This window comes from Cephus cinctus, unplaced genomic scaffold (assembly GCF_000341935.2).
Source record: "Cephus cinctus unplaced genomic scaffold, Ccin1 Ccin1_scaffold0508, whole genome shotgun sequence".
Taxonomy (NCBI): domain Eukaryota; kingdom Metazoa; phylum Arthropoda; class Insecta; order Hymenoptera; family Cephidae; genus Cephus; species Cephus cinctus.
This window is the reverse complement of record NW_014333173.1, coordinates 117164-142705: the sequence shown is the minus strand read 5'-3', so window position 1 is coordinate 142705 and position 25542 is coordinate 117164. Positions and strand designations below refer to the sequence as shown.

The following is a 25542-nucleotide window of genomic DNA, read 5'->3' as shown; positions in this document are numbered from 1 at the left end:
CCCCCCCCCAGAGTATGCCCTTGTGACTTTGGACGAAGGCGGGGGAGTTTTTCATTTTTGTGTCTCTTCGCTATTTTATCATAAAAATTCTTTACGCCTTGTAGTCATGGTAACGGTCAACTCTGTTGTGTATATATATATATACGTATATATATGTATACAATATATATACATCGCGGATGTTTTTTAATCTCAAGATGGCGCATCTTTATGTGAAAATACCTGTGCGTATTTATCTGTTTATATGGTAACATGTTACGCATCGACGAGCTAATGTAATCTTACATCTTCACATCTGACCGACGTGTATATAAACCAAGTAGATCCTCATTGTCAGCCAGTGACAGAAAGTGGTCTTATCTCAGAGGATTTCCCTGCGGGTTATAACAACACTGTACACAGTGACACGAGTCTACCTAGTTCTTGCCATTAAATTTATTTTATCCTCGGATACCTATAAAGTTACAAATATTTGTATTAAGAATCACCCGAGGCGAACCGAACGAGCGTGAATACATTAGGGAAGTAAAATAATCCCAATATCAAATAATACGTCTTACGATTTATTTATCGAAATATCTTACCCGTTCGTTTAACTTGAAAAACTTGCTTTCTCAAGAACTAAATTTATTTTATCCAAAAATCATTGCGTGGCTCAAATTATAGTTTACTCACCGTTATCTTTAACTAGAGACATATATTTTTATACGCACTTAATATTTCATATTATTATTATTATTATTACTATCACTAATGATTGCACAATTATATCTATTACAAATTTTCCTTCAAATAACTCTATGTGGCATGGTACTCATTCCGAAGGTACAATTATTTTCACTATGAACAGTATGTAGCGTATACGTACTCTTGATATGTGTTGTACACGAGTAATGACGTAAAAGGGGCGTGCCGTGGGCGGTGCTTATTTTATAGACTGCGTTTTCAGTCCGCGAGAGGCGCTTCGCTCCGTCACTCCCCTGTTCGACAACCCTGGGGCAACACACCGATACACCTTTGTCTGTTTCTCTCTCGGTATATGCGTAACGTAGGACTGCGTTACGCGTTACCAATGGTAGGGGCATGATCGGGACTTCAGTCTTCTCCGGACCACGATTCGGATCGGGATACGCATCTTGGACAAAGTGTGTTACCCTAACCTTAAAGCGTGAGGTCATTATATTATAATTGTTATTTTGTTTGAATTCTGTTACATCGCCGTGATCTGTTACGTGACACGCTGCTTACTTTTAATCTGTGCAGGAAGAATATCTGTGCGCGACTTTTAACACACTCGTCAGCCAATTGAACCAGCGTAAACGAACGATGAATGGAGAGTTATTTGTTTTGTGACGCTTACTGTCATCGTCTCGGATTTAAACATGAAGGTATGCCTATACAGCTACGTCCGATATGTACATACATACACGCAATGATGAAAATTTGATTCAATGCATCAAACTTTGACTTTTTACTTGGTACTAGACCCATCGTATGTACAACCAACGTCCACAGTTCTATGTAAAATACTTTGAATAATTTGTGTGCGCAAGGGGAAAAAATGACGTTTGGAAAAAGTATTATTAGTATTTGGACAAGAATTTTTTGGTAGCAATGCAGCCTGAATTCTGTCAAAATTTACCACTGTGGCACGTCTTACTGGTTGACTTTGTCGACAATTGCGAGTTTACATTTTGATACGTGATGTGAGGCAATGGCGACAATATGTATTTGCGTTAGCTGTTTTGATAAAAAGTGAAACAATGTCCCAGGATTTTCAAAAATGTAGATAATTGGTCTTACAATTTTTCTTAGGTCCTACGGTATGATCAGCGATGAAAATTTTCTTCTAATTATTAATCGTACCGAGCGTAGTTACAACGACAGGAACTCATCAACGGCTCGCAACCCAGGAAAGATTGATTGCCAGCATCTATCACGTGGCCATCCTTAAAGCTCATCTCTCGTATCGCTACTAAGGCGACTAAAAGCAAAGCGGCTGGTTGTAATTTTCAACGTGCGCCTCCTCGATGACTGTTTACGATTACACCTATAAGAGCGTAGACCCGTGCAATGGTCCCCGGTAGTCCTCAAGGTGGACACGCTTGACCTCTGGACGTTACGAGATTTTTCACCACGTCCGACTCGTCCCCGTCGCACGGGACGTCGGGGCCAAATAAATGATTACTTTCATTATTCTTCGGTGTTACTTGCTGATTGCGTTCCTTTAGGCTTGCTTTGTATTGGGATGAGTCGGAGAATTGTTATGGATATGTCTGGTCAATTTCTTTTTTTAATTATGAACGAAGCTTAAGGGTCCCGAGAGGGAGATTTTGTTTATTATCGTTATGAACCCTACCGATAGCGTTACATCTATAGTCACGTAAGACCGTTTGGCTAAATTACTATAATTATATCGATAAGGCTCTCCTGACGGCGGACCAATCCAGTCGAGGATTCTCTCGCGGGTAATAACGTCCGGGGGTTCCCCCGTTTCGAATAATCGGGTGCAATCTCTCCCGTTTATCGTAATTATGGTAATTTGCGTTATTCCGGATTTTGGGTGGAGAAAGATACTTTTTCTATTATCCACAAAATTATGATTACGTTTTGCGGGTTGATTGATTTGATCGAGGTTTGTGAAAATTTTGAAAAAAAAAAATTGCGATGCGCTTCAATAACGTGGTACTAGGGGAAATCAGTATGGACTTAAAAATTTATTTATTTGTATTTATTCATGTTCGTCTCGTAATGAAAAATAGAAAAAAAATACGTTTTCGTCACTGTGTACGTATCTAAGGTCGCATTCCAGTATATCGTAAATTACACTCTATGGACCATTTTGGGTCTTGGTCTTGGGTGCTCGTAAACTTAGGAAAACGTAATAAAGAGCCGGTCAGGAGTCTCCCTGGTCCAGGAGGTTATGTTGGGCCTTCGGGTGGGACCAGGTTCCGTGTTGCGAGTGACTTTCTTACCGTCGCGGCACGATCGAGCTGTTCTTGTATGAGACTGACACGCGTTGTGGGTGGACCTTTAAGGTGGCAAGTCGGGATGAGATTGAAAAGCACAAAGATATAAATCACAGGCGGGGAGGTTGAACGCCTTCAGCAGATCATAAATCAATTGGCTGTCCTGTTACACGTGAAATTATTATAGGGGGCCGCAAAGAGATGAAAATAAGATGAAAATAAAGATCTAAGGAAACGGTCGTTATCTCTTGAAATTACCTGTCGTCGGACTCGTTATGCTTATTTCCATTGTCGATATCCAGTCCTGTACCGGTGATTTGCTATTATTTTTTTCTCCAATACGATTGGCTGTCCTGCCTATTGTGTCTCGCGCTAACCACGTGGGTAAATTCGTGAGGTCGTTTGTTAATCTTTCGATAAAATAATATCGACTGGTCCATAAAGGGGTAACGATTGTTTCTCGGCCGGAGAATCTTGAACTCATTGATTACCTGCTGAGTGCCAGTCGAGTCTTTTGCACGTGAAACGAATCAGCGAACGAAACGAGGACAACGTGGATTCGCTTGCATTAAACATTATTAGCAGCGCAATAATTAATATTTCGAAAAGAACAAATTTTGAAAAAAATTACCATTGCTGTTGTAGGTCTCGCTATGGTTTATTTTGTCAGTCTCAATAGAGACTTTTTGAGAGGACATTTTTTTTAAATATAAATATCGACTATTGCTGTAATAATCGTGACTGTATATATTTTGAAAAAAAAATTTGAAAATTAAAAAAATTTTGATCTCAGCCTATTTGTTGTAGTTGGCCGCGTCGCGATAACAAATTTTTAGTACGGATAAGGATTTAGATCTTCGGGATCGAATGATTCTTCTCACGAAACCGAATAATTAATTTATCCCTCCTTTATACCTAGATTATACAGCCTCTTCCTCACAGACTTAATTAATTAGTTGCCCGAGCGCGAATCAACGCGGCGCCGGCAAAGCGATCTGACCGGCTATTCGACTACGATACCGTCCAGTGTAATAAAGAGGAGAGATAGAAGTGGGTGGGAGGGAAAGGGAAGCAACATAAACAATGATCGGACCTCAAATGAAATGAAAAGAAAGTAAACCAGACGATCTGGGAATAGGTACGTGCTCGATTAATTGTAAATTGCGCGAACATGGATAACACCTTGTTACGTATATACATTAGAAATGCCTTCAGCTGAGCCATTGTTCGAGACTTACCTAACCCGACCCGAGGATCAAGACGAAATTTATAATAGGTGCGAAGCGATGCTATTCCTTCGTATCGCAGTCATTTATCATACCTAACCTTAATTATTTTTACTTTGTAATATATTAATTGAGATTTCGAAACGGTTCTGGTTAGGTTTCAAGTAAGTTTCTTGTGAGCTATTAAGATTTTTGAAAATCTTTCAGGAACTCGACGAGTCTAAAGCCGAGACGTGAAGTTTTAATTTTCAACGATTCCTTGGAATCTAATCTATACTTTTTATATGGAAATTTCATTCTGATATGCATTTGAAGTTACTACGTAACAATTAGCAATTGAGTCTGAATATTTAGAAGAAAAGAAAAAAGTAATCAAAAATACCGAGTCTGACAGAAATAATATTAATTTTATAGATATATCGGACAACCGTCACGAATGAAATATATAAAAAATAATAAAAGGCAAAATTATAGATTTGAGGAGAAAACAAAATTTTCTCATTAAAAAATGATCCTCATTATCGAACACTAAGTAAAAATATTTTTTTCGATCGTGACGTTACGCAACAATTTTTTATGAAACAATTGTTCTTGATTTTCCAGACCGAGATCGAAACGGACTCCGATTGCCCAGACAGCTTGATCTGCTCGAACAACAACAACAACATAACAAAGTCAAAGAGCAACATCACCGAGAGCAACGATGGCGCGGAGATGGACTGCGGGGGTTGCGGGGAGAGTGTGCGGGAACGTACAGTTTTGTGCGTAGGGGGTAGGACCTGGCACTCGAGGTGTTTGAAGTGTTGCGCATGCGCAAGACCGCTTCACGATCAGCATTCCTGTTTTCTGCGCGGCATGAGGCTCTACTGTAGACACGATTACGCGCTGTGAGTAGAAGCGCTGAAAAAAGATATAAAAAGAAAAGAAAAAAGTATCTAGTATATATTCCTAGTAGCCTCTGGTATCAATGCACCATAACCAGTCCCATTCGTTTGAACTCCTACAGTGTAAAGGATACCCCGATCCTCCTGGGTAAGGATTATAGATTATCGATAAAGTGTACTGCAGTGGCACCCCTGGTGACTTGGACTGGAACTAAGATGATCTTAAGAAGACGTTCCCCGGCTACCATGGGAGCACCTCCGCCGAATCATTTGTTCGACTTAGCTCGTAACTCGTGACACTTCCATAACCGATATCAGGACACCCCGTGGTCCACGGGGGTACACGTGGTGGATCATCGCCAAAAGAAGACGCTGGATTAACGGGCGCGTGACTCAATGAATTTCAATAATTTGTCCTTGAACTCGCTGTATTTCCCATTCGATATATCGATTCGCCAAGGTCGACTCGAGCCTTCATAGACGGTACCGGCTCAGCCGATGACTTCCTGGACAAAGGTCCTGACGACTTTTTCTGACCTCGCGTTGTACCCATCAGTCCATAGGTGTAGATACGAAGAGATATAGACAAGGAATGAAAAAATAAGACCCGTCGCCGTTGGGTGATTAATGTCTTCCGATGCACTCTTACGGCAAGGACCTCACATACTGCCGGCTATTCATGTCGGCATACGTGTATCCTGAGTCCCAGATAGTCACGCACTCTTGGACGATCCTCATGAACTTTCATCTTGGAAGTGATACCTGGGACGTTCGGTAAGAAACTTCATGCTAGGTCCCAGTTCCGGATGCTTTGGATAAGAGTATAGAATTGTTATTATTATATTGAGAGAGAATTTGGATAATTGAAAATTTGATAAAAGTACGTATAGCGGGTTAAATATATGTGCGTACACGTGAACGTCCCGCGGACGTCTTCGAGAAGACCTCACAGTGGAAGCAACCTGCGTATTCCATGTGCGTGCCTATCTGTCTCATTCTGTGGGTGAATGCCGAGTCACGAGTCACGCGAGTCAGAACTGCCGAGTGTCAGTGCCGAGGAGTAAGGAATTCGCCTCGTAAGGCCCCTGGGCCAGCTGTGATTCTCTTCTGTGCGGCGTGCGCTTTCAACTAGAAATCGTAAGGCCCCTCTCGCCCGCGAACGAAGCTGGTGTCGAAGGACTTTCTTTTTTATTTTCGTCCTGGTGGTCCTTTTCGAGTGTTTTTTTGTTAATGACGAAAGCTTACGGGAAAGTCATGGAGACTTTTCGAATTTGAACTTTTCTACGTGGTCAGAGCTTACAGCCGATATGCCTCTTTCGGGTATGAGTTATGGGTCAGCCCGGGGAAAAACAAATGAATAAATTAGGGCGGGGCAATTTGGTAGCCGACGTGCGGGGCCCTAAGGATTTATACGGGAGGCCCTGTTGCTCGCGATGCCACGTATATAGAGGGTGGCGCCACTATTTATGTAAATGAATTTCATAGATACTCCACGGATACAAGGCAGATTAGAGTGGCTTACCGGGGTTCGACGTTCATCCCCCGATCCAGGGCCGTAACAAGTTGGGTAGCGTCTGGCTGGTTCTGGTAGATTTGAGGCTCCTAGGCGTGTCCGTATCCTTTATGATTAACATAACCAATAGCCGAATGTATACCGATGGACCATGACGATGCGCCGGAGGATTCACTGATCCCTTCGTCTTCCTGGCTTACCATATTTTTCCATACAATACCTAACCTCACTTTTTACTTTGCGCTCTGGCCTTAGCTCCCTCTCTATGCATGCGCACCGGTACCAGTGGAAAACAGAGACATTACTGCTGCGTCAAAGGAACACGCTTCCGAATGCCGGATCCCCACAGACATTGGGTAAAACGACGTCGAACCTTGTTTGTTCCTTCGTTCGCAGGACCTTCGGTGCCAAGTGCGCCAAGTGCGGCAGGAGCGTCGGCGCCGGGGACTGGGTCCGCAAAGCCAGAGACCGGGTCTACCATTTGGCCTGTTTCGCCTGCGACGCCTGTTCCCGTCAGCTGTCCACCGGGGAGGAGTTTGCTCTGCTGGACGCCAGGTTGCTCTGCAAGGTTCATTACCTTGACGTGGTCGAGGGTAACAACACCTCGTCCTCGGAGGACTGCGATTCCGAGCACGGCGGCAAGGGCAGCAAGACCAAGAGGGTCAGGACGACCTTCACCGAGGAGCAGCTCTCCGTTCTCCAGGCCAACTTTCAGCTGGACAGCAATCCGGACGGTCAGGATCTGGAGAGGATAGCCCATGTCACTGGGCTCAGCAAGAGAGTGACCCAGGTCTGGTTCCAGAATTCCAGGGCGCGACAGAAAAAGCACAGTGGCAAGATCAAGACTCAGAGTAAGTTCCCTCTTGATATTTTTCATTTTTTTACGGAATTTCAAAATTAATTCACACTGCCGGAAGTCTTCAACTGCAATCGCAGTACATTCTCAAGCATAGCCTACCTTGCGTTCTTATCGCCACTCCTGGTTCCTCATTACCCGTTACGCTTCTTCAGTGCACCATTCACCACCTCTGCAACATCATCCTGGCGACCTGTACCCAGCTGGAGTCAACGTGGTCGGAGCTTACCTAGGTAACTACCAAGGCGGAAGTGTAGGAAGCGAAAGTCCAGGAAGTCCACTGACACCCCTCACGCCGTTGACGCCACTCACCCCCACAACACCGACTCATCTTCAGGCTCAATTCTGTCATCAGAGTGGGTAACTTTCCAATGATCATCAAGATCCACCCCTCTCACCACCTCCCCCAAACTAAACCCTTGTACACCCTGCCAAACCGTCATCCCTCTGTACAAGCTCATTTACCCTGTCAAATGATGGAACCTTGTTCCAGGTAATCATCCGGGCGCCAAGGCCGGCTAAGACCAGACTCTCAAACCTTCTTTATATTTTTTTAATTTCTTTTTTTTCCCTTTTGTACATTTCCCTTCAATCCTTTTTCTTTTCCATCCCAATTTCGCCTAACTCATCCATGTACATAAGGCAAGGAGGTCAGGGTACCATTGTAAATAGATATTAGCTAGAGACTAAGGGCAGATATGCATCTACCACTTTATTTATTCCATGTCCACTATAATCATGTACTACACAATGTAACGCCTGTGCACCAAGTGGATGGTATTCCAGGTAGAATGATCCACGAAAATTGTATAAAGTGTGAGGAAACGGTACATGAGTATCCGCCTTTGTAATATGTAACGTGCGTAATGCGTGATGTATAAAAAGAGCATATCTTGGATATCGACAGTAGATCCAAGGCGTTAGTTAAGGTCGTTTACATACACGAGAATAAGTGGCTCGTGTTAACGTTATAAACCGTACTGTTAAAAATAAAGAAATTCATTGATTGTTAATATCGTTTATTTATTTGATCGTTAATCGCTCATCGGCATTTCCATGGGAGTTTGAAAATAATTTATTTACGAAAATTATGTATGCCTGTCATATATTTCATTATTAATTCTGTATACAATATTTACATCAAGATTCACCTACAGCTTCCAATACAAATGTTACAGCGAGAACCATGCAGAATCATATCTTTTTTAATAACGCCCGACACTCTTTTATTCCTCTTTTTCACAGAGGACCGTCTCGCTTTTTCCTCCTTATAAATAAATATGAAAAGGAAAAAAAAATAGCAAAATTTGTATATATCCCATTCTTTTCTTCTTAACCGAATAACATTGAAAATGTAGATAGACTCGTTTTTTTTAATCATTCGATATGCATTATCTATTGGTAATATGACTGTCTGGAGATCATTGTCAAAGCGTTGATAGGTGCAAGCTTTAAAAAGCCCTATAAATAATTAAATGACAAAAAAAATCTATATGATACATATTAGACAAAGGATAAACGTATGTACAACAGATATAGTTCTTTAACGTTTATGCACTAAAGTGCTCAGGCCGCAAGGGCTGGCTCACATTGGGTTAAACTGAACTGAAGATCAGTGCGGTCGTTGACCTGAAAATTCTAAAGAACGCTCAACGATATAAATATGAAGAAACAAGGAGGTATATTTCATAGCGATGGCGTCATCTTAATGACAGATGGGTTGGCACCTTCAATATTTTATTTTAATATTAATCCCAAGCCGACGGCACTGGGAATGTATATAAATATCTATATGCAACTATGTATAGGTGTAGTACGAGGTCCTTGGAAAGTGCGTCCAAGTTTTTCGTCCAGCCAAACATCTGAGAATCCAGTCGATCTTCACAAGTCCTTGGATCCTTGTCCGAGTAGCGGACCAGTCGGATTCCTCCTAGAGGAATCACCTCGGGACGTTTCATAAACGTCTCGGGACCTCAGGGCGCGTACGAAATCCCTTTCGCTATTTACAGTTTCCAAACGGACGGGGTCCTCAAACTTCGTTCGGCATAGAGAGCATCATAGAGTCCTGGGACAACTCGTCCATAGACTGTTCCGAGCCTGAAACAACATAACCTGTAAATTAGCGTATTTAAAAATCCATATTCTTTTAAACAAAAGGAAAAACCAAAAAAAGAAGCATAGCCATAAAGTTCTAACCGTGATTATGATACATGGAGGGCGTAGGACTTTTGCATGTAGCAGGACTCAGCTGTGTCTGCTGTTGACTCTGCTGATGTTGCTGATGCTGAAAGGAGTAGGTCAGGTGGAGGTTGATGTGTCTACCGAAATCCCCAGGCGACGCCGACGAATTGGGGGGTGACTGATGAGCTAACGATAACATGGATTACGTGTATCAATAATTGATAAAGAATAATTATTAAATTAATTAAATCGCGTAAAAATCGACTCTCACAACAATGAATAACAGTACCGTGCTGCCCCTTCATCTTGCCGGTATGAAGATGTTTCTTCTGTCGGGCCCGAGAATTCTGGAACCAGACCTGAGTGACCCTCTTGCTGAGTCCCGTGACGTGGGCTATTCTCTCGAGGTCCTGCCCGTCAGGATTACTGTCCAATTGAAAATTCGCCTGCAGAACAGAGAGCTGCTCCTCGGTGAAGGTCGTTCTGACCCTCTTCGCCTTGTTGCCACCCTTGTGCCCGCTCTCGGAGTCACCGCCTTCTACGATAAGCCCAATTAGATCATTCCCCCTACCAATCGGATTGCCAATGCCCCGTATCATTGTCAGCAAACCACCTCACCGTCTGACGAAGTATTGTTACCCTCCACCACGTCAAGGTAATGTGCCTTGCATAATAATCTGGCGTCCAGAAGTGCGAATTCCTCGCCGGTTGACAATTGACGCGAACAGGCGTCGCAGGCGAAGCACGCCAAATGATAGACTCTCTCTCGGGCCCGACGCACCCAGTCACCGGGACCGACGCTCCTTCCGCACTTTGCACATTTGGCACCGAACGCTCTGCGAATAAATACACATACTGGATACCCATTCAATTTCTTTACCATAAATCATATAAATCGTACGATTCCCAACAAGCTGTTTTAATATCGCAAAGGTTTATCGCAGAACGGAAGATCTATTCGTACTTAACCAGCTTCCCTGCGCGAGACGTTGACGCGAGTCCAATAACGAAATTCAAATTTGTAACGGTTACCGCGGGTAGTGCGCAGACGCTCACTGCGCAGGTATCACGCAAGTGTAGCGGCAGTCGGGACGAGAAAGGTTCGAATTGGAAATCGGAGACATAATAAATAACCAAGAAGGTCAATGTATAGCGATAGCAGTGTGGGTAACTGATACACCCGTATTTTTAGTGCGTGTCGCGTTCATGCGAGTATCGAATGTAGTATACTACCGTAGTCAGCATTGGCGCGTGTTTCGCGATCATTTATTTCTCTATTCCGCCGCCAGGAGTCATTCTTGGCAAATGTATCCCGAACGAGAACTTGCAGGCTGATCAAATAAACCTCTGCCCGTTAGGACGTTAATGGAAGGTTCGCCGAAGCGGCGCGTGAACGATATTTCTTAGTTTGCTTAAAGAAATCTCAAGGAATTATTCCTTTTCAAGGATATACACATAGTAGGCGCTAATACTTTTTTCACTGGGTGTAAGACCTACGCCCGTGTAAACGGTAGCCATGTTCTGCAACGGGGTACAAGACACACGCACGCACTTTCAGATGAATGGGTTGGTCGCGGTTTATGCAGGATCAGGCCAGAAGGATCGTATCCTGTCCCGGGATAACCCGGTGGCCGGTGCAGTCGGTAATTAAACAACGACTAGCGGCCATTAGCCCATTATCATATTCATGAACACGGAAAGTGCATCCCGATTCCATGGGGAGAGACCCAGGCCCAGGACTCTACGTCGTCCTCCGCCTTCGCATCTTAAACGCGACGACCATGCGGAATATTTAACGCGGTCAATCTGGCCTTATAACGTCGCCACGCGACTATCCCGGTGGGCTGCGTTACATTCCAAACGAGAATCCTAGAGATCCCATCCTCTCTTGTCTTTTTGCTTCTCGATTCCGCGTCGGCTTCGTCGAACCCGTTACGTCGCTACATCTCCTTGTCTGGTCCGTTCCTGATTGGATGGGAAGTTACGCTACGCTCGGATAATCCTATTGTTTCTCTTGGGACCATAATACCGTGATTCTTTTGATGACGCGCCCACGGAAAGACTAGACGGCTCGGAGCGCGGGAATCTTATGGGGATTTGAATTTTGAGTGAGTCGTCCGGGGCTCTAGATGTTTTTTTCTTAGATCTTACTTAGAGCATTACAATCGGGCTCTGCCGTGCTTACTGCAAGTTACTTAATAAATACGGTGGAGACTCACGATTTTTTTTTTCTTGTAATTGTTATCGATTTATTACGAATTTTTATTTACTTTTTTTTTTTCTTAAATTTAAAAGCATATTTTGTATTCACCCCAAGAATTCATTACGAAGCGATATAAAGTGACCATAAAAATTACGCGGCAAATTCCTACGGACCTCCCCGCGTGTCCATTCTTATTTCTCTGGTCGAGGAGTCAACCGAAAGGGTCGAGTTTTCTCTCTCACGGACGGGATGACACAGCTTCCAAGAATGAAGCAAGGAAAAGGACTCGCCATTATTGTACAGCCTAATTCCCTATACAGATCGACGGGTACTAAAAAAAAAAACATTTTTAAGATCATTCTAAAAATCACTATCTCAGTTAAAGATCTTCGCCATAGGTAAAGTATTCGAAATAAAATTTCGTTATATTTCGCAGCCCGTAAATTCAAATCATCGTCACCTTATATCGCATCGGTGTAAGCGAGTATATTGAAATATTTTTTTTGAGAATTCCAAAAAAATTTCCATCATAAATACCAAAGCCGAGTCTCAACGAATTCCGTGACCGTTTCGATTTTACCTCGATTACGACAATACGACCCACGACTGTACAATCGTACGAGTACAGGACAGATTGCCGAAGGCGCCAGTCAGATATCCACGTCAGATAACCCTAGCAATGATACTATTGTGATCGGATATTATGATATACGACACGTATGGGTTCGTGTACATGTGACCATATAGATACGTGCTCCACGAGTCCATTACACGTACGGAGATCCGTCCAGGCATGGGTACCTGATTGACAGTTGGATAAACACGTTAGCCAGTCTCTACGGACCTCCTGGACAATTCACGAGTCACTCCCGAGGAACAGCGTACGTACGGGACCCATAGCGAGTACACACGAGACCCGAAACATGGGAACCAAGTAAGATCCCGACGCTCGACGCAGCGATCCCCAAGAGACTGGTAGAGAGAACGAAAGAGACTCAGTCGTCCTGGGTCGTCCGACGGTAATCGAGGTCTTCCTCGAGGAATTAGTGCGTGGTCACGAACCAGGTGTCGAGGTCGTAACGCGAGGTCATCCAAAGTCTCGAATCTGTTATGATACTCGTGGCTGGGGCTGAGCGTAGATCCAAGAAGGTAACCCTTGGATTTTCAACAGGAGAATCATTGTTCCCGTATACGAAGACCGATCCACGCCTAGGCTCCGTTGTCATGGAGACCGCTTTGTTATTTTCGGCGATCCGACGGCGCAACCGCCTAGCTTCTCCGACTGCCGCATTAAAAACTCATGTAACTGTACCGTTGACATCCACGAGGTATCCGTGTCTTACTGGTACGTAAAGGTTCCATGAAAATAACTCACAGAGCGTAGTCGTGTCTGCAGTAAAGTCGCATTCCGCGTAGGAAACAGGAGTGTTGATCGTGAAGTGGCCTCGCGCATGCGCAGCAGCGCAGGCATCGTGAGTGCCATGTTCTGCCACCCACGCAGAGGACTGTCCTCTCGCGAACACGTTCCCCGCAACCGCCGCACTCCATTACACCGGCTGCTAGTTTCGAATCCACCCCCGGGGTTGCGCCAAGGGTTGTTGTTTGTCCGACGGTCTCGCATATACTCTCTGACCCCATGTCCTCCACTTCGGTCTGGAACAAGACGGAGAACTGGGTGATACCGGTTGGTTATATACGTTGTGTAGGTTAGAATGGGTCCTCGAGTTGGTTAATGCTGCGGAACGGAGCTCCCGTCGGTTGTTGTATAGAACTGTAGGGCAGCGTAGACGGAAATAGAGATGAATATTGGAAGAGCGATTAGCGGAAGGGATGAATTCACTATGGGATGCTGCGAGTAAAGATGGGACGTAGAGTCGTGTATATGATTGATATGAAAATTGTCTGGGGTCTGTTGAGGTTGATACCCTCGTACCAATTTTCAAAATGAAGGCTGCACCGGAAAAGATGGATGATCTGCAATACTTTGAAAAATATTGTTCGTGAGTCTGTTAACCCATTTTCAGCCAATAAATGTTGAAGGGAAATTCGAATTCTTATTAAAGCGTCTCGATCCAGGTTTTGGATCATCTACGGGTAAACTTTATTTAATATTAAAAATATCTAAATCAATGAGTCCCACAGTCAGAGTCCATAGCTGAGGTGGTACGTCCACTTTGTTTCAAAAGGGAAGTTGGGATCAATTTTCTCTTTAGACTCTTTTATCCTTGTTCATTAAAATTCAAATACAGCTTCCATAAAGTATGTGTTTCATCTGGCACCCCCATTGGTAATATTAATTATCGATTTGATGCGCTCCACAATCTGAATTACGTCTCATGTTTCCCAACTATATTTATCATATCAACTTCGTACCTATGTAAAATTATATAATCAGATATTTTTCATATTAAATAAAGTTTACCTAAAAACGATCCAAAACTTGGTTCGGAAGGCTGTAATGAGAAATTGAGCTTTTTGTTAGCATTCCCTCGCTGAAAGGGATCAACAAATTATCAACAATATTATGAAAGACAGCCGACAATATAGTTAATTTGAACTTTGAAAAATAGTAGCATACAGACAGGAAGCCTCAATGAGGATAATTATTGAGAGAAATTGAAATTCTAAATATTAAAAAAAATTTTCACTATTAGATTTTTGTAGTCGAACGGTACAACCCCCGATTAGCGGGAGTGCAGTTATTTGGGGAGATAAGAAGCATGAGAGTTTTACATACTACTATATAGGGTGTGTTCCGAAATGTACTGACAGTACTGTAAAAGTAGTTACATCTCTCTTAGATGCGTATGGATGAATAATGACACAGCGTTGGATACAGTACTGGCAGTACTTATCAGTACATTTCGGAACACACCCATAATAGAAGTAAGGATGTATATGCGTTACATTTAAATTGTGTTAGGAGACAAAAATAAATTACGTTTAATTCGAATCAATCAGAATTTCAGTTATCCGTGGAATTTTCTGTCTCGAGTCTCCCCGGTTGATCGGGGTCCTACTGAATACTATTCTCGATAGGAAAATATTACCTGTACGATTGCACTAGTAAGGCATAGTAGTACGAAATCATTTTTTTTTACTATTTCAATGACCTACTCGTATAGTACCTAAGTCGATGAAAGGTAAGAGATAAATTTCATAAATTTATAGATAAAAAGTGTCTGAGACGAAATTGGAAATAATATGCACGGTGTAATCTTTGGTATGGAATATTAAAACATGTACTGTATATATAATAATATAAAAGAGAAAATAAATTGTTTAAAGATACCTAATGTAATTTACTATTTTTTTTTAATTAAAAAATTCTACAGTTATGGCAACCCCTTGGTATAATAATTTAATTTGACAATCAAGCCTCTTCTGTTAAACGTTATTACTATTCCTACTGACTTTCGCTGAAAGTACAGTACTTTTTACTATTCACCTTTCGGCTGAGTTACTATGTGATATAATTTTTATTTTTGAATTAGGGGAGGTTCGAATTTTTATAATTCGTTTAAACGTGAATAAATGCGTTGGACTGAATTTCGGACCAGATTCAGCCTTGGTCGGATTCATTTGAAATTTATCGAATTTTCAAAACTTACTTAATCAGCCTAATTTTAAGGTTAATTATATAATTCATGTAATCACAGAAAAGGTATACAGCAAATCGTACGAAGGTTCGTAGATTTTCAACGAGCACCGTGTATTCTTAATGCAATGCAATCTGGTGGGAGCAGGAAGCCAGTTTACGAGTCTTAGCAAGAGTGAAAATATCTGAGGTGTCCTGGGGGCAGCTGGTTAAGCGTGCGAGGAAACCCCATGGTGTCCGACAGTGCCGCCAACATAACCACAGCAATTCATCCCTTACGTGTTACATCCCCTTTCAATGCGGCACACAAATACAGTTCAAAGTTGGAACCGTACCCACCCCTACACACACATCCCCATATCCAGTGTATATCTCGTTGGGGGGTGTGGGCCATCCCCTAGTATGTACAGGCAACAAGACCAACCCCCTAACATCCCTTAAGTAAGGGCGCGCAGGCTACGCCTCTGTATTGGCGCATAATGCGCATCCAAGCAGACGGTCAGATTTTGCCTGCTTTCTGTTGGCAGTCTTGTTACACAAAATTCTACCAGTCCCTAACCCATATAACAGCCATAAGGAAGGAAGTAAGGTACCCATATAACAGACCAGTAGTTTTTTAATGAACCAAGATAGGGAAATAATGAGGGTAATATCTTGAAAATATTCAATTTTCATATATTTCAAAATAATCCCAAAAAAAATTTCAAGGACTCGATCCGCATTTAAAATAAAAGACCCAACTTGAAATTAAAAAAAAGGGTCAATGTAAAAATTGCACTTGTAGAAAAAAAGTACTCGAAATCATCCAGTCGCACATGCCTAAGGGGCAAATAAATAGGATACCAAGGAAAAGATGCAAATCGACAAGGGTTAATAATTTTTCAACTTTTTCATTGGATGATTCGCAATTTTCGAGAGCACCAACAATCATTCAAGTGCGTTGAGTACAATGGCGATCGTATAAATATGCTTGCTTCCGAAAGGTGGTACGAGTCATTTATACAGGGGGGGAAAAAAAAGGTGATGTACCAGATCGAAGGGGCGTGCGTGCGTCCAATAAAAAATCTGAAAAATGATCGACGCGCAAACTTCTACCCCTCCTTTCCCTGTCATCCCCTTTGTGCGGTTTCTGCCAAAGCTGCCCATACCGAACCGTACTGGCACGGCGGCTTCACGGCTGGCTACCTACGGGCCCATTCTCAACTCTAGTACATAATAAACCTGTAGAGATGTGCGGAGAACCCTAAATATCACGCCCCTGGCTCCCTCGTGCGACTTGCAGGACTTGCACGCTGTTCGTAACCGCGAGAGCTACAAATGGCAGAGATCTAACACAGTGGGACTAAACCTATGGGGCTGGTACTAGGCACTGGTATTATATTACAATGCTATTATGTGACTCCCGTCTACGAACATTGTCTGCCCTCCGTGACGTATGGTTAACCACCGTGTATAACTAGCCAAATGTTCACACGTTTAGAGGCGACAAACCGCGGGACTTGGATTTCTTACCGATCGGCCATTTTTATTTTATCTTGATATTTTTTTTTCAAAATCAAATGGTATCATTACACATTTTTAATAGGATTTTTGGTTACTTTTATTATTTTGACAGAACGGCTTTTTTTTGTTTTCATAAAGCAGATGTCAATGCTTTATTTTTACGGTATTTTTACTATGGGAGATTTCATATCATTGTAATGTATAATAAAACGTATTACAGTAAGCTTCGTAGGGGAATAATGTTTTTGAAAAAATTTCTTAGCCCGTTTGACATAATGATATTTCTCTTATTTAACTCTATGGTAAATAGAAATGAAGAAAGATGCAAATAGCCTGGATAATCAATATAAAATAAATTTGTAAATGCTCAAAATTTAAAAAAAAGTCAGAACAACCTTTTTTCAAATAAATATCCAAAACTAACCACGTGGTACTTTCCAATCTACGAACGATTACCACACCTCATATTAATCCTGATATTTCCAATAGGCCGTGATTAGTATGATAGAAAAAAATGCTGTAATTAAAAAATACCTAAATCGTGAAAAATTTCATTTCAAAAAACACCATCAATTAAAATACGAAAACTGTCCGATGCACTTTGCCTGATTTCGCCTCTGCTACTCTCGCAGGAGCAATAAGCGTCATTTAGTAAAGGTGGAATATACCTTAGCGCCTGACTCCACCCACGCTTTCGAGGAACCAGAGTTATTGGTGACAATAATATAGCGCTGTGTATAAGGCGGGATCGTAAAATCCAGGATTAGGCTCGTTTCGGCTATTAGTCTAAGATATGCGCCAGGATATCAAAGAGCCGTGAATCCGTATAACAGGTTCCCAGGTGAACTCTTAAAAAACCGAGTGTTAGAAGTTACGTGGTTATGTGATATAACAAAGATAAAATAATATATAATACGTAAAACAGACAATAAAGAATAATATGAATTTTGAATATTCCAAAAAAAAAAAAAAAAATTCCAACACGATACAAGTCAATGACGATCCATAAATTAGAGTGATCCAGAGGATCAACGATTTTTGAAATATCCGATTCTTACAGATCAAGCAAAATAATTCAAGCTTTTTATTAGCTTATTTGCCGGTTGGATGAACTTTGGACCTTTTGAGGAATCTTGACTCGAAAAAAAAACCTCTGTCCCATTCTGAGTTTCGAGTGGTTTCGGTTTCGGTTTATGAAAGGTCGGTATGACTTTCAGCTATGAAAGAGCCGCTACAGGGGGTCCCGTGGACCCCACTATGGGGTTTTGCACGATGGGCCCCTGTGTCACTTTTCGTTCGTGACAGCAAGGCCCATCCATTGAAACCGATACTTCTTTTCCTAGTATATATAACTACCATTTACAAAGCATCGGTTACCTACGGTTAGACCACTATACCTGTATATAGTACATGGAACAGAAATGAGTTTCCTATAACGGAAGAAAAATTTATTTACACGCTATTATATATATATAATTAGCGTAGGTATACTATAGATAAATTATATAGTCTATAGATAAATATATAGTCCGTTAAAATAAAATTTTCTAAATTATGATCAAAAAGTCGAAAATTAATTTTACATTTCACAATCAATAACTACCGTGCAATACGATTGGCTTGAGCGAGTGGCTTGCATATTGATTATAAAATATTTCACGAATTTGCTACAGCCACCGGGCGTTCAAAAATTTGACGGAAAAAGCAAAAATGAAAAAAAAAATAAAGAAGGAACAAAAGAGAACGAGAAAGAAGACAAGAAAAGCATAAGTAACACGAAAAAGAAATTCATTAACGTCAACTGGTACCGGGGGGTCAAAAATGGCCGCTGGCATCTTTCGCATCCTTCTGGGTCCAGGTGGGAACTTGACAAAGTGGCCACTACGGATGTTCTCGAGGACCTTTGAAAAATAATGGCAAGATTTTTTTTTCTTTCTAGGCGACAAGATTTTGCCGATTTTACAAAAAGAAACGACAGGGCACGAGCCTCTTCACGCCTTCGTACCCAGAATGCATCTTTTTGAAAATGTACGTATATCTAGGTATATACCTTCTCTTGGGTCTCACTCGTCCACGGTATATATATAATAATGGGTCCCTCTCTTGGACTCGGTTAGTCCCGGTTTGGCTGAACTGCTCAGAGGGGGCCACTCGAAATCCATTTAAATCGCCATCCGATTTTCGCCGGCAGGTCACCTTTTGCGAGTGTCGCCCATTGTGTATCGAACCTTTATACACGCCCTTACGTACACGCTCGAGCGTATATCGCTACAATGGAAGCTAGCCTATCATTTCATACAATGGGACAAAAGGACTTCTGGATGGACTTTGCGGCTTATATTCTTATAGCCCTTTTTTTTTACTTGGTTCCTTTTTTTTCGGATTTGAAGCAGTTATCGACTTTTTCTTACGCAATCTTTTTGCAATTTTATGAAATTAGGTAATAGGAAACACGTGGAAAAAATGTGTTTTCGCACTTGTGTTATCTATATAGATAGGACGGTTCCGGTTTTCAAGGTCACGCGAAGACGATTCATATTCAAGTAATGTTGTATGAATGAGATTTTATCTATATTTATCAAAGTGTGCTATACGATCGCTGTCGCCACTTTTTAAAATACTCGGCAAATATTTGGAGAGTGCGTTGTAGCGACGTCTTATCTTTCCTTTGCTTGTATTTTCCTTTCTCCTATCCGCCGTTTCTTCGTGGATATTCTTCTTTCTTTTTCTTCTCCTTGCTACACCCTTTTTTCTTCTCATTCTTTTATTTCTTTTTTGTCTTCATCGAAATGAACACGCAGCTTTCATGGACTAACGCCTTTATGAGAATCTACTTGAAAAACTGTCCCTGCCCCCCCCCCCTTCCCTCCCTACCGATCCACCCTATTACGATAACCGTCGCGCGTTGTGGATGCGACCAGATGCGACCGAAAGTTACGCGCCCGTTATTAATCTTTCATGGGAAGCGCTGACGTAGGTGGACCAAGGGAAAAAAATGGAAAAAATGAAAAAAAAAGTTTTTACTAAAATAACTAAAAATCATGATATTTCAAAGAAAATGGCCTAAATCGATAAGTTAGTCAATTTTACTCAAAATTAAAGACATCCTTATTGGGCCATTTCGGGAGATGCTCTTATGTTTTATTTTCTTTTTTTTTATTATTACTCGATTCGCTGATTCATTCACGCGAGTAACTGATTAAAAAAGAAACAAATATAAATTTACATACAAAATATATAGTTGTGCAAGCAGAGTTTGATTTTTGAGCTAATTAACATATGTTACATTACGTTACATCAATCCACGTTACGTCTCCTCGTGTCTACATGCTGGCGAAGAAAAAATAAAACCAAAAGGAAAATACTTAGTAGCATAGCACATAACCTAAGCTATTACTGACTCATATTTCATGTAATTAATTTACTGATGTTTTTTTTATATATCCAACGTAAAATTAATGATTAAATAATTTTAATAGTCCTAGTCTTATCACGAGATGCTAAATCTTCTGGCACTGAATTCAAAATTATCTAATTGTAATGGACGGGGATATGATCATACACATAACTATGATATATATATATATATAAATATATATAATTGAAAATATTAAAAATAAGTATTTTTAGTCAAATTATGAATTTAATCTTATTTTCATTGTCGAAATGTTATTATACAAAAAAAATATTTACAAAATTTTTTCTGTTCATGTATACTGACTTTTCTTTAAACACTTCAAATATATCATTTGGCTATACCGTCGATTAATCATGAATTGGCAACAATAAATTTTTTTTATAATCAATCAAAGATTCGCATATCGATCTCGATAATTTCAAGTTTCAAAACGTTTTTTTGCAGCAGATTAAACATACAGACAAAATTGGAAAAATAATATGTGAAGGAAGCACACTTATTAAAATACGTGAATCAGCTCCTGCTAAGAGATTGATATCGCTAATAAAGGATTCAATTGGTAATCGAATAAACACTGTTAATCAATCAAATAAAATGATAAATTGTAAAAATTATAAAAGCATTGTTAAATAAAATTAATTTTCATTTCAGCATAAAGTAGGAGTCCAAATTTGTATTACCTCAGATCCCTATCAACTGGATTGTAACTGATCTAGCTGGTAACCAGATATACAAATAACATTGAATATATAAAAAATTGATAAAATTATAATTTTGCAAATTATGAAAATCATTTTTTAAATATCGCAAAAAAAATTATTGTTTTTCATCTGTCCACGTATACAAAATATATCTATAGTTGGTCCACTAGTTCGATGGTTTTTTTTTGACAGTTCGAAATCAGTCAAGTCTCTAAGCACGGAACATGTGTCGTTGCATGAAATGTTTGTTACAAACTATATATATATATATATATTTTTGTACTGAATATATTTTAATATTTCTTTTTTAGCATATATTTATCTTATTTTATCTAAAGCCACGTGCGATTTGTTTTGAATGGATTGATTTCGAGCTGTCAAAAAAAACACATTGACCTCGTGCACCGACGATAATTTCATCTTCGTCATGTAAAACATACGAACAGTTGTACTCGATAGAAATAAAATATCTTTGTATATGCGTTATACAGGGTAATTCACAAAAAAGTATTCAGGTCTGATTTAACTTGAGTGACTATCAAGTTAATTGACCAACGAAAATAATATTGCTGACAGTGTTTGACAGTTTCATACGTGTATTAAATTGTGCTTGATTCTCATATAAAAATTCGATACTTCAATTCAATTTCATGGATGCCTGATTAATTTGTCCTTGAATATTCGAATCTACCGCGACAAGTAATTCCGCATAAAGAAAAGCCAAACGGAATAAGAACGATAAGAATTGCAAGTAGGATCCATCTGAAATACTTGCGATCCCGACAATTTTTGACAGTTTCATACGCGTGTTAAATTGTGCTTGATTCTCATATAAAAATCCGATACTTCAATCCAATTTCATGGATGCCTGATTAATTTGTCCTTGAATATTCGAATCTACCGCGACAAGTAATTCCGCATAAAGAAAAGCCAAACGGAATAAGAACGATAAGAATTGCAAGTAGGATCCATCTGAAATACTTGCGATCCCGACAATTTTTGACAGTTTCATACGCGTGTTAAATTGTGCTTGATTCTCATATAAAAATCCGATACTTCAATCCAATTTCATGGATGCCTGATTAATTTGTCCTTGAATATTCGAATCTACCGCGACAAGTAATTCCGCATAAAGAAAAGCCAAACGGAATAAGAACGATAAGAATTGCAAGTAGGATCCATCTGAAATACTTGCGATCCCGACAATTTTTGACAGTTTCATACGCGTGTTAAATTGTGCTTGATTCTCATATAAAAATCCGATACTTCAATCCAATTTCATGGATGCCTGATTAATTTGTCCTTGAATATTCGAATCTACCGCGACAAGTAATTCCGCATAAAGAAAAGCCAAACGGAATAAGAACGATAAGAATTGCAAGTAGGATCCATCTGAAATACTTGCGATCCCGACAATTTTTGACAGTTTCATACGCGTGTTAAATTGTGCTTGATTCTCATATAAAAATCCGATACTTCAATCCAATTTCATGGATGCCTGATTAATTTGTCCTTGAATATTCGAATCTACCGCGACAAGTAATTCCGCATAAAGAAAAGCCAAACGGAATAAGAACGATAAGAATTGCAAGTAGGATCCATCTGAAATACTTGCGATCCCGACAATTTTTGACAGTTTCATACGCGTGTTAAATTGTGCTTGATTCTCATATAAAAATCCGATACTTCAATCCAATTTCATGGATGCCTGATTAATTTGTCCTTGAATATTCGAATCTACCGCGACAAGTAATTCCGCATAAAGAAAAGCCAAACGGAATAAGAACGATAAGAATCGCAAGTAGGATCCATCTGAAATACTTTGCGTCCCACGCGATCCAGAGTTTGCAAGGGTTGTGATTTGCGAGTCTCCTTTGAAAACGAAATCCCATCCTGTGTGGTCCAGTAAATTGTCGTGCTAAAGCGCAAAATGGCGCATCAGCTTGATCCGGAGTTATGGTTTTTCTTTTTACCTCAGAAATCCCCATAAGACGTACTTAAAAGAGAGACAAGCAACCCTTACCCAGTACCACACCTAATTGAACCGGCGGAGTGATAATTTCGACAAAAACCCTAAAGCCGAGTCTAAAACCCAAATATTCAACATAAACCCATAAATTTCTATATTTAGGTCCGATTACAATTTCGCCCATCCTTTATCGAACAGTGATCAAACGAAAAGTGTGTCAACCACATAAAATCCAAATAGTGCGTAAACATCGAAAAAAAGAAATTTATAAAACGTATAAAAAACATTTGTATATCACCAATAAAAAAAATGAATCGTCAAACCCGTGAAGGCTTATGCAAAACAAATCGGCAGTACGATCTATTTGACAGATGATTGACAGTTTGACAAGACAATTGAAGTTATCGGCGCTTAATCCTTTTTTTTATTCCATGAACGGGATAGGCGCGGCCTCGAGCTCCTCGTCCTTCCTGCCTGAATCTCTTCCAGTCCTACCACCTTGACTGCCCGCTGTTTTATCTCCTTACAATAACGACTAGGCTCGTGTACGCGGGGTTTTATCTCCTTGGCTTAACAGAAGATGGTACTTGTCCACCAACGCTCATCAACATCATCAAGCCGCATTTTCATGCGCTCCGAAATGCTAAATCCTTCGGGTCCCGAGAACAAGGGGCTTCCTTAATAAATCCATTAAGCACGAGGCAAGTCGACTCTGCAACAGAGTCTGGACAGCATTAATGAATCTGTAGGCAAGTGCCGTCCTTCGGACTTTGTCACCACGAGACTCCATTATACGCGCCGATATGAAGTCTCGCGGCTTTTATTAATAAACGCGCGAGACGGCGGTCCGCGGGATATAGCTGTGCAAACGACTATTGGTATATTCAACCGAAGTGTGTACAGCTGTTGGGTATATTGACAAGAGAGTGAAAAAAACAATATTTTCAAACACTTGCCAGAGAACTTGATTATTGCTACCTGGATAAAAATCCCTACCGGAATATTTATATTCTTTTAATATTTGAATAGATCTGATTTCCTTACCTTCATGACGCGTTCACTATACCGAGATTGCGGATCCTAAATGTATGTCCAATAACCAGCACCACGTATTCCTGATCAGCAATACGGTATAACCATGTAGTAGAACGTCAGCGAACCGATTCCGGCACAAAATATTATTTTCCTTTTACCGCACGACATCCGGTGATAACGATAACAGCCAGTATAAATCTGGATAAATTCGAAGCTCTGCGCGAGTTCGAAGTATGAGATCACGAGGAGCAAGAACCAAAGTCACAAGTAGAAGTGTACTCGACGGAAGGCGGAGCTCATCTGAGGAATGGGCGGAGCGGACGCTCGGCGTCGCCACTGACGTTTCTCTCTGATTGGTAATATCAGTACCGACCCCTACGACGTCCGAATCCACCTTCCGCCAATCGACGAGCATTGCCGAACGGATCCTCGGCCTTCTTCGGGCGCACGCGTTTAGGACCCCGGCTATAATTTACCAACGCCGGTTCAGGCCTAGCCCAGCGCGGAATTGGACAATAGATAACAGATCGCTGGTTGGACCATGCCGTCTTCATTGGTATCAGTGAAAGGCGTGGAACGTAGAGAACTGATACTCCTCGATAGGATGTTACCAAACTTTTGTTCTACTTAGGCCTAACTTTGGCTCCCCAGATGCACCTGGGGGGTGTCAGGATTAGATCGAAGGAATATCAAATCCTACGTGAATTCTCCCTACCACGTGACCTGAACGGATCCTTGGGTTAGGTTGGTCCTCGTGAAAAAAAAGGGGTGACCAGGCGCGCGCCTGGATGGGAATGGGAAAGAATCCTGAAGTATATTCATCACGTTGTAACCCAGTGCACGTAGGTATACCCAGGCATACACGTCCTATACACATATGTATATGGCTACAGATATACAATAAATAATACAAGGCTGCCTACAGCTACAGACACGGCTTCTATACCTAAAACCTGAACTGCCGCGGCGCGTCATTAAAGTTATTTATGGGAAAATAAGAATCTGAAGCCTTTGGCTCCTTTGACTCAAAATAGCCCTGTACGTCAGTCCATCCACCTTCGGCAGCTACGCGGATTATTACTAAGGAACGACCAACCGCAGACCCAGCAGACGCTCCTTCGCATAGCCTCTGCTAAGTTAACTACGTCACTAGGTTATAGGTTAGGTCTCTATTGATCTAGGCACTTTTATACGTTCTTGTCTGATGATCCAACCTCAATTTCTTCAGGACCCGTTCAGCATCGGGAATAAGGATGACCAGTGCTTTACGACCCACTAGAGCATAGATCATCCTCAGGTCCTCATTCGCATAGCCTCTACAAAGTTAACCACGTCACTAGGTTATAACGACCAACCGCAGACCCAGCAGACACTCGTTCGCATAGCCTCTACTAATTTAACTACGTCACTAGGTTATACGTTAGGTCTCTATTGATCTAGGTACTTTTATAAGTCCTTGTCTGGTGATACAACCTCAATCTCTTCA

At 41.0% G+C, this 25542-nt stretch overlaps 2 protein-coding genes and 1 long non-coding RNA gene across 11 annotated transcripts in view; 2 read left to right on the top strand and 1 right to left on the bottom strand.

Annotated features, from left to right (window-relative positions):
- Positions 1 to 8423, top strand: part of LOC107268266 (LIM/homeobox protein Awh) — an 8993-nt gene extending 570 nt beyond the window's left edge. Inside the window, exons 1-7 of one of the 4 annotated variants that reach the window (XM_025085575.1) lie at positions 1072 to 1173; positions 1264 to 1388; positions 1816 to 1823; positions 4799 to 5082; positions 6989 to 7443; positions 7604 to 7804; positions 7942 to 8423. In XM_025085575.1, coding sequence (XP_024941343.1) covers positions 1331 to 1388; positions 1816 to 1823; positions 4799 to 5082; positions 6989 to 7443; positions 7604 to 7804; positions 7942 to 7970 — 1035 coding nt within the window. In that variant the 5' untranslated portion in view covers positions 1072 to 1173; positions 1264 to 1330 and the 3' untranslated portion in view covers positions 7971 to 8423. Of the gene's footprint in view, positions 1 to 1071; positions 1389 to 1815; positions 1824 to 4798; positions 5083 to 6988; positions 7444 to 7603; positions 7805 to 7941 lie in introns of those variants that run through there. The other 3 variants (XM_025085576.1, XM_025085577.1, XM_025085578.1) reach the window with 3 other exon arrangements.
- A 129-nt stretch (positions 8424 to 8552) lies between these two features.
- LOC107268268 (LIM/homeobox protein Awh) lies at positions 8553 to 24334 on the bottom strand. 6 transcript variants are annotated; one of them, XM_025085595.1, is made up of 6 exons: positions 24066 to 24334; positions 13208 to 13485; positions 10248 to 10465; positions 9901 to 10167; positions 9645 to 9815; positions 8553 to 9560 (listed from the first exon to the last, which is right to left on the bottom strand). In XM_025085595.1, the coding sequence occupies exons 1-6, from the start codon at positions 24069 to 24071 to the stop codon at positions 9478 to 9480; spliced, it is 1023 nt and encodes a 340-aa protein (XP_024941363.1). In that variant the 5' UTR covers positions 24072 to 24334; the 3' UTR covers positions 8553 to 9477. The 6 variants fall into 6 exon arrangements, with proteins under 6 accessions (XP_024941363.1, XP_024941365.1, XP_024941366.1 ...); XM_025085597.1 differs by having other exon boundaries at positions 8553 to 9545; XM_025085598.1 differs by having other exon boundaries at positions 9919 to 10167.
- LOC112494434 lies at positions 20133 to 21082 on the top strand. The gene is made up of 3 exons (XR_003059840.1): positions 20133 to 20345; positions 20799 to 20910; positions 21003 to 21082. It is a non-coding gene; the product is annotated as an uncharacterized LOC112494434 (long non-coding RNA).
- Positions 24335 to 25542: the final 1208 nt, after the last annotated feature.

Coding starts and splice junctions, on each gene's coding strand:
- LOC107268268 (XM_025085595.1), bottom strand. Junction 10,466..13,207: donor TGCAGACACGACTACGCTCT/GTGAGTTATTTT, acceptor ATTTATTCGCAG/AGCGTTCGGTGCCAAATGTG. Junction 9,561..9,644: donor CTCCATGTATCATAATCACG/GTTAGAACTTTA, acceptor GCTAATTTACAG/GTTATGTTGTTTCAGGCTCG.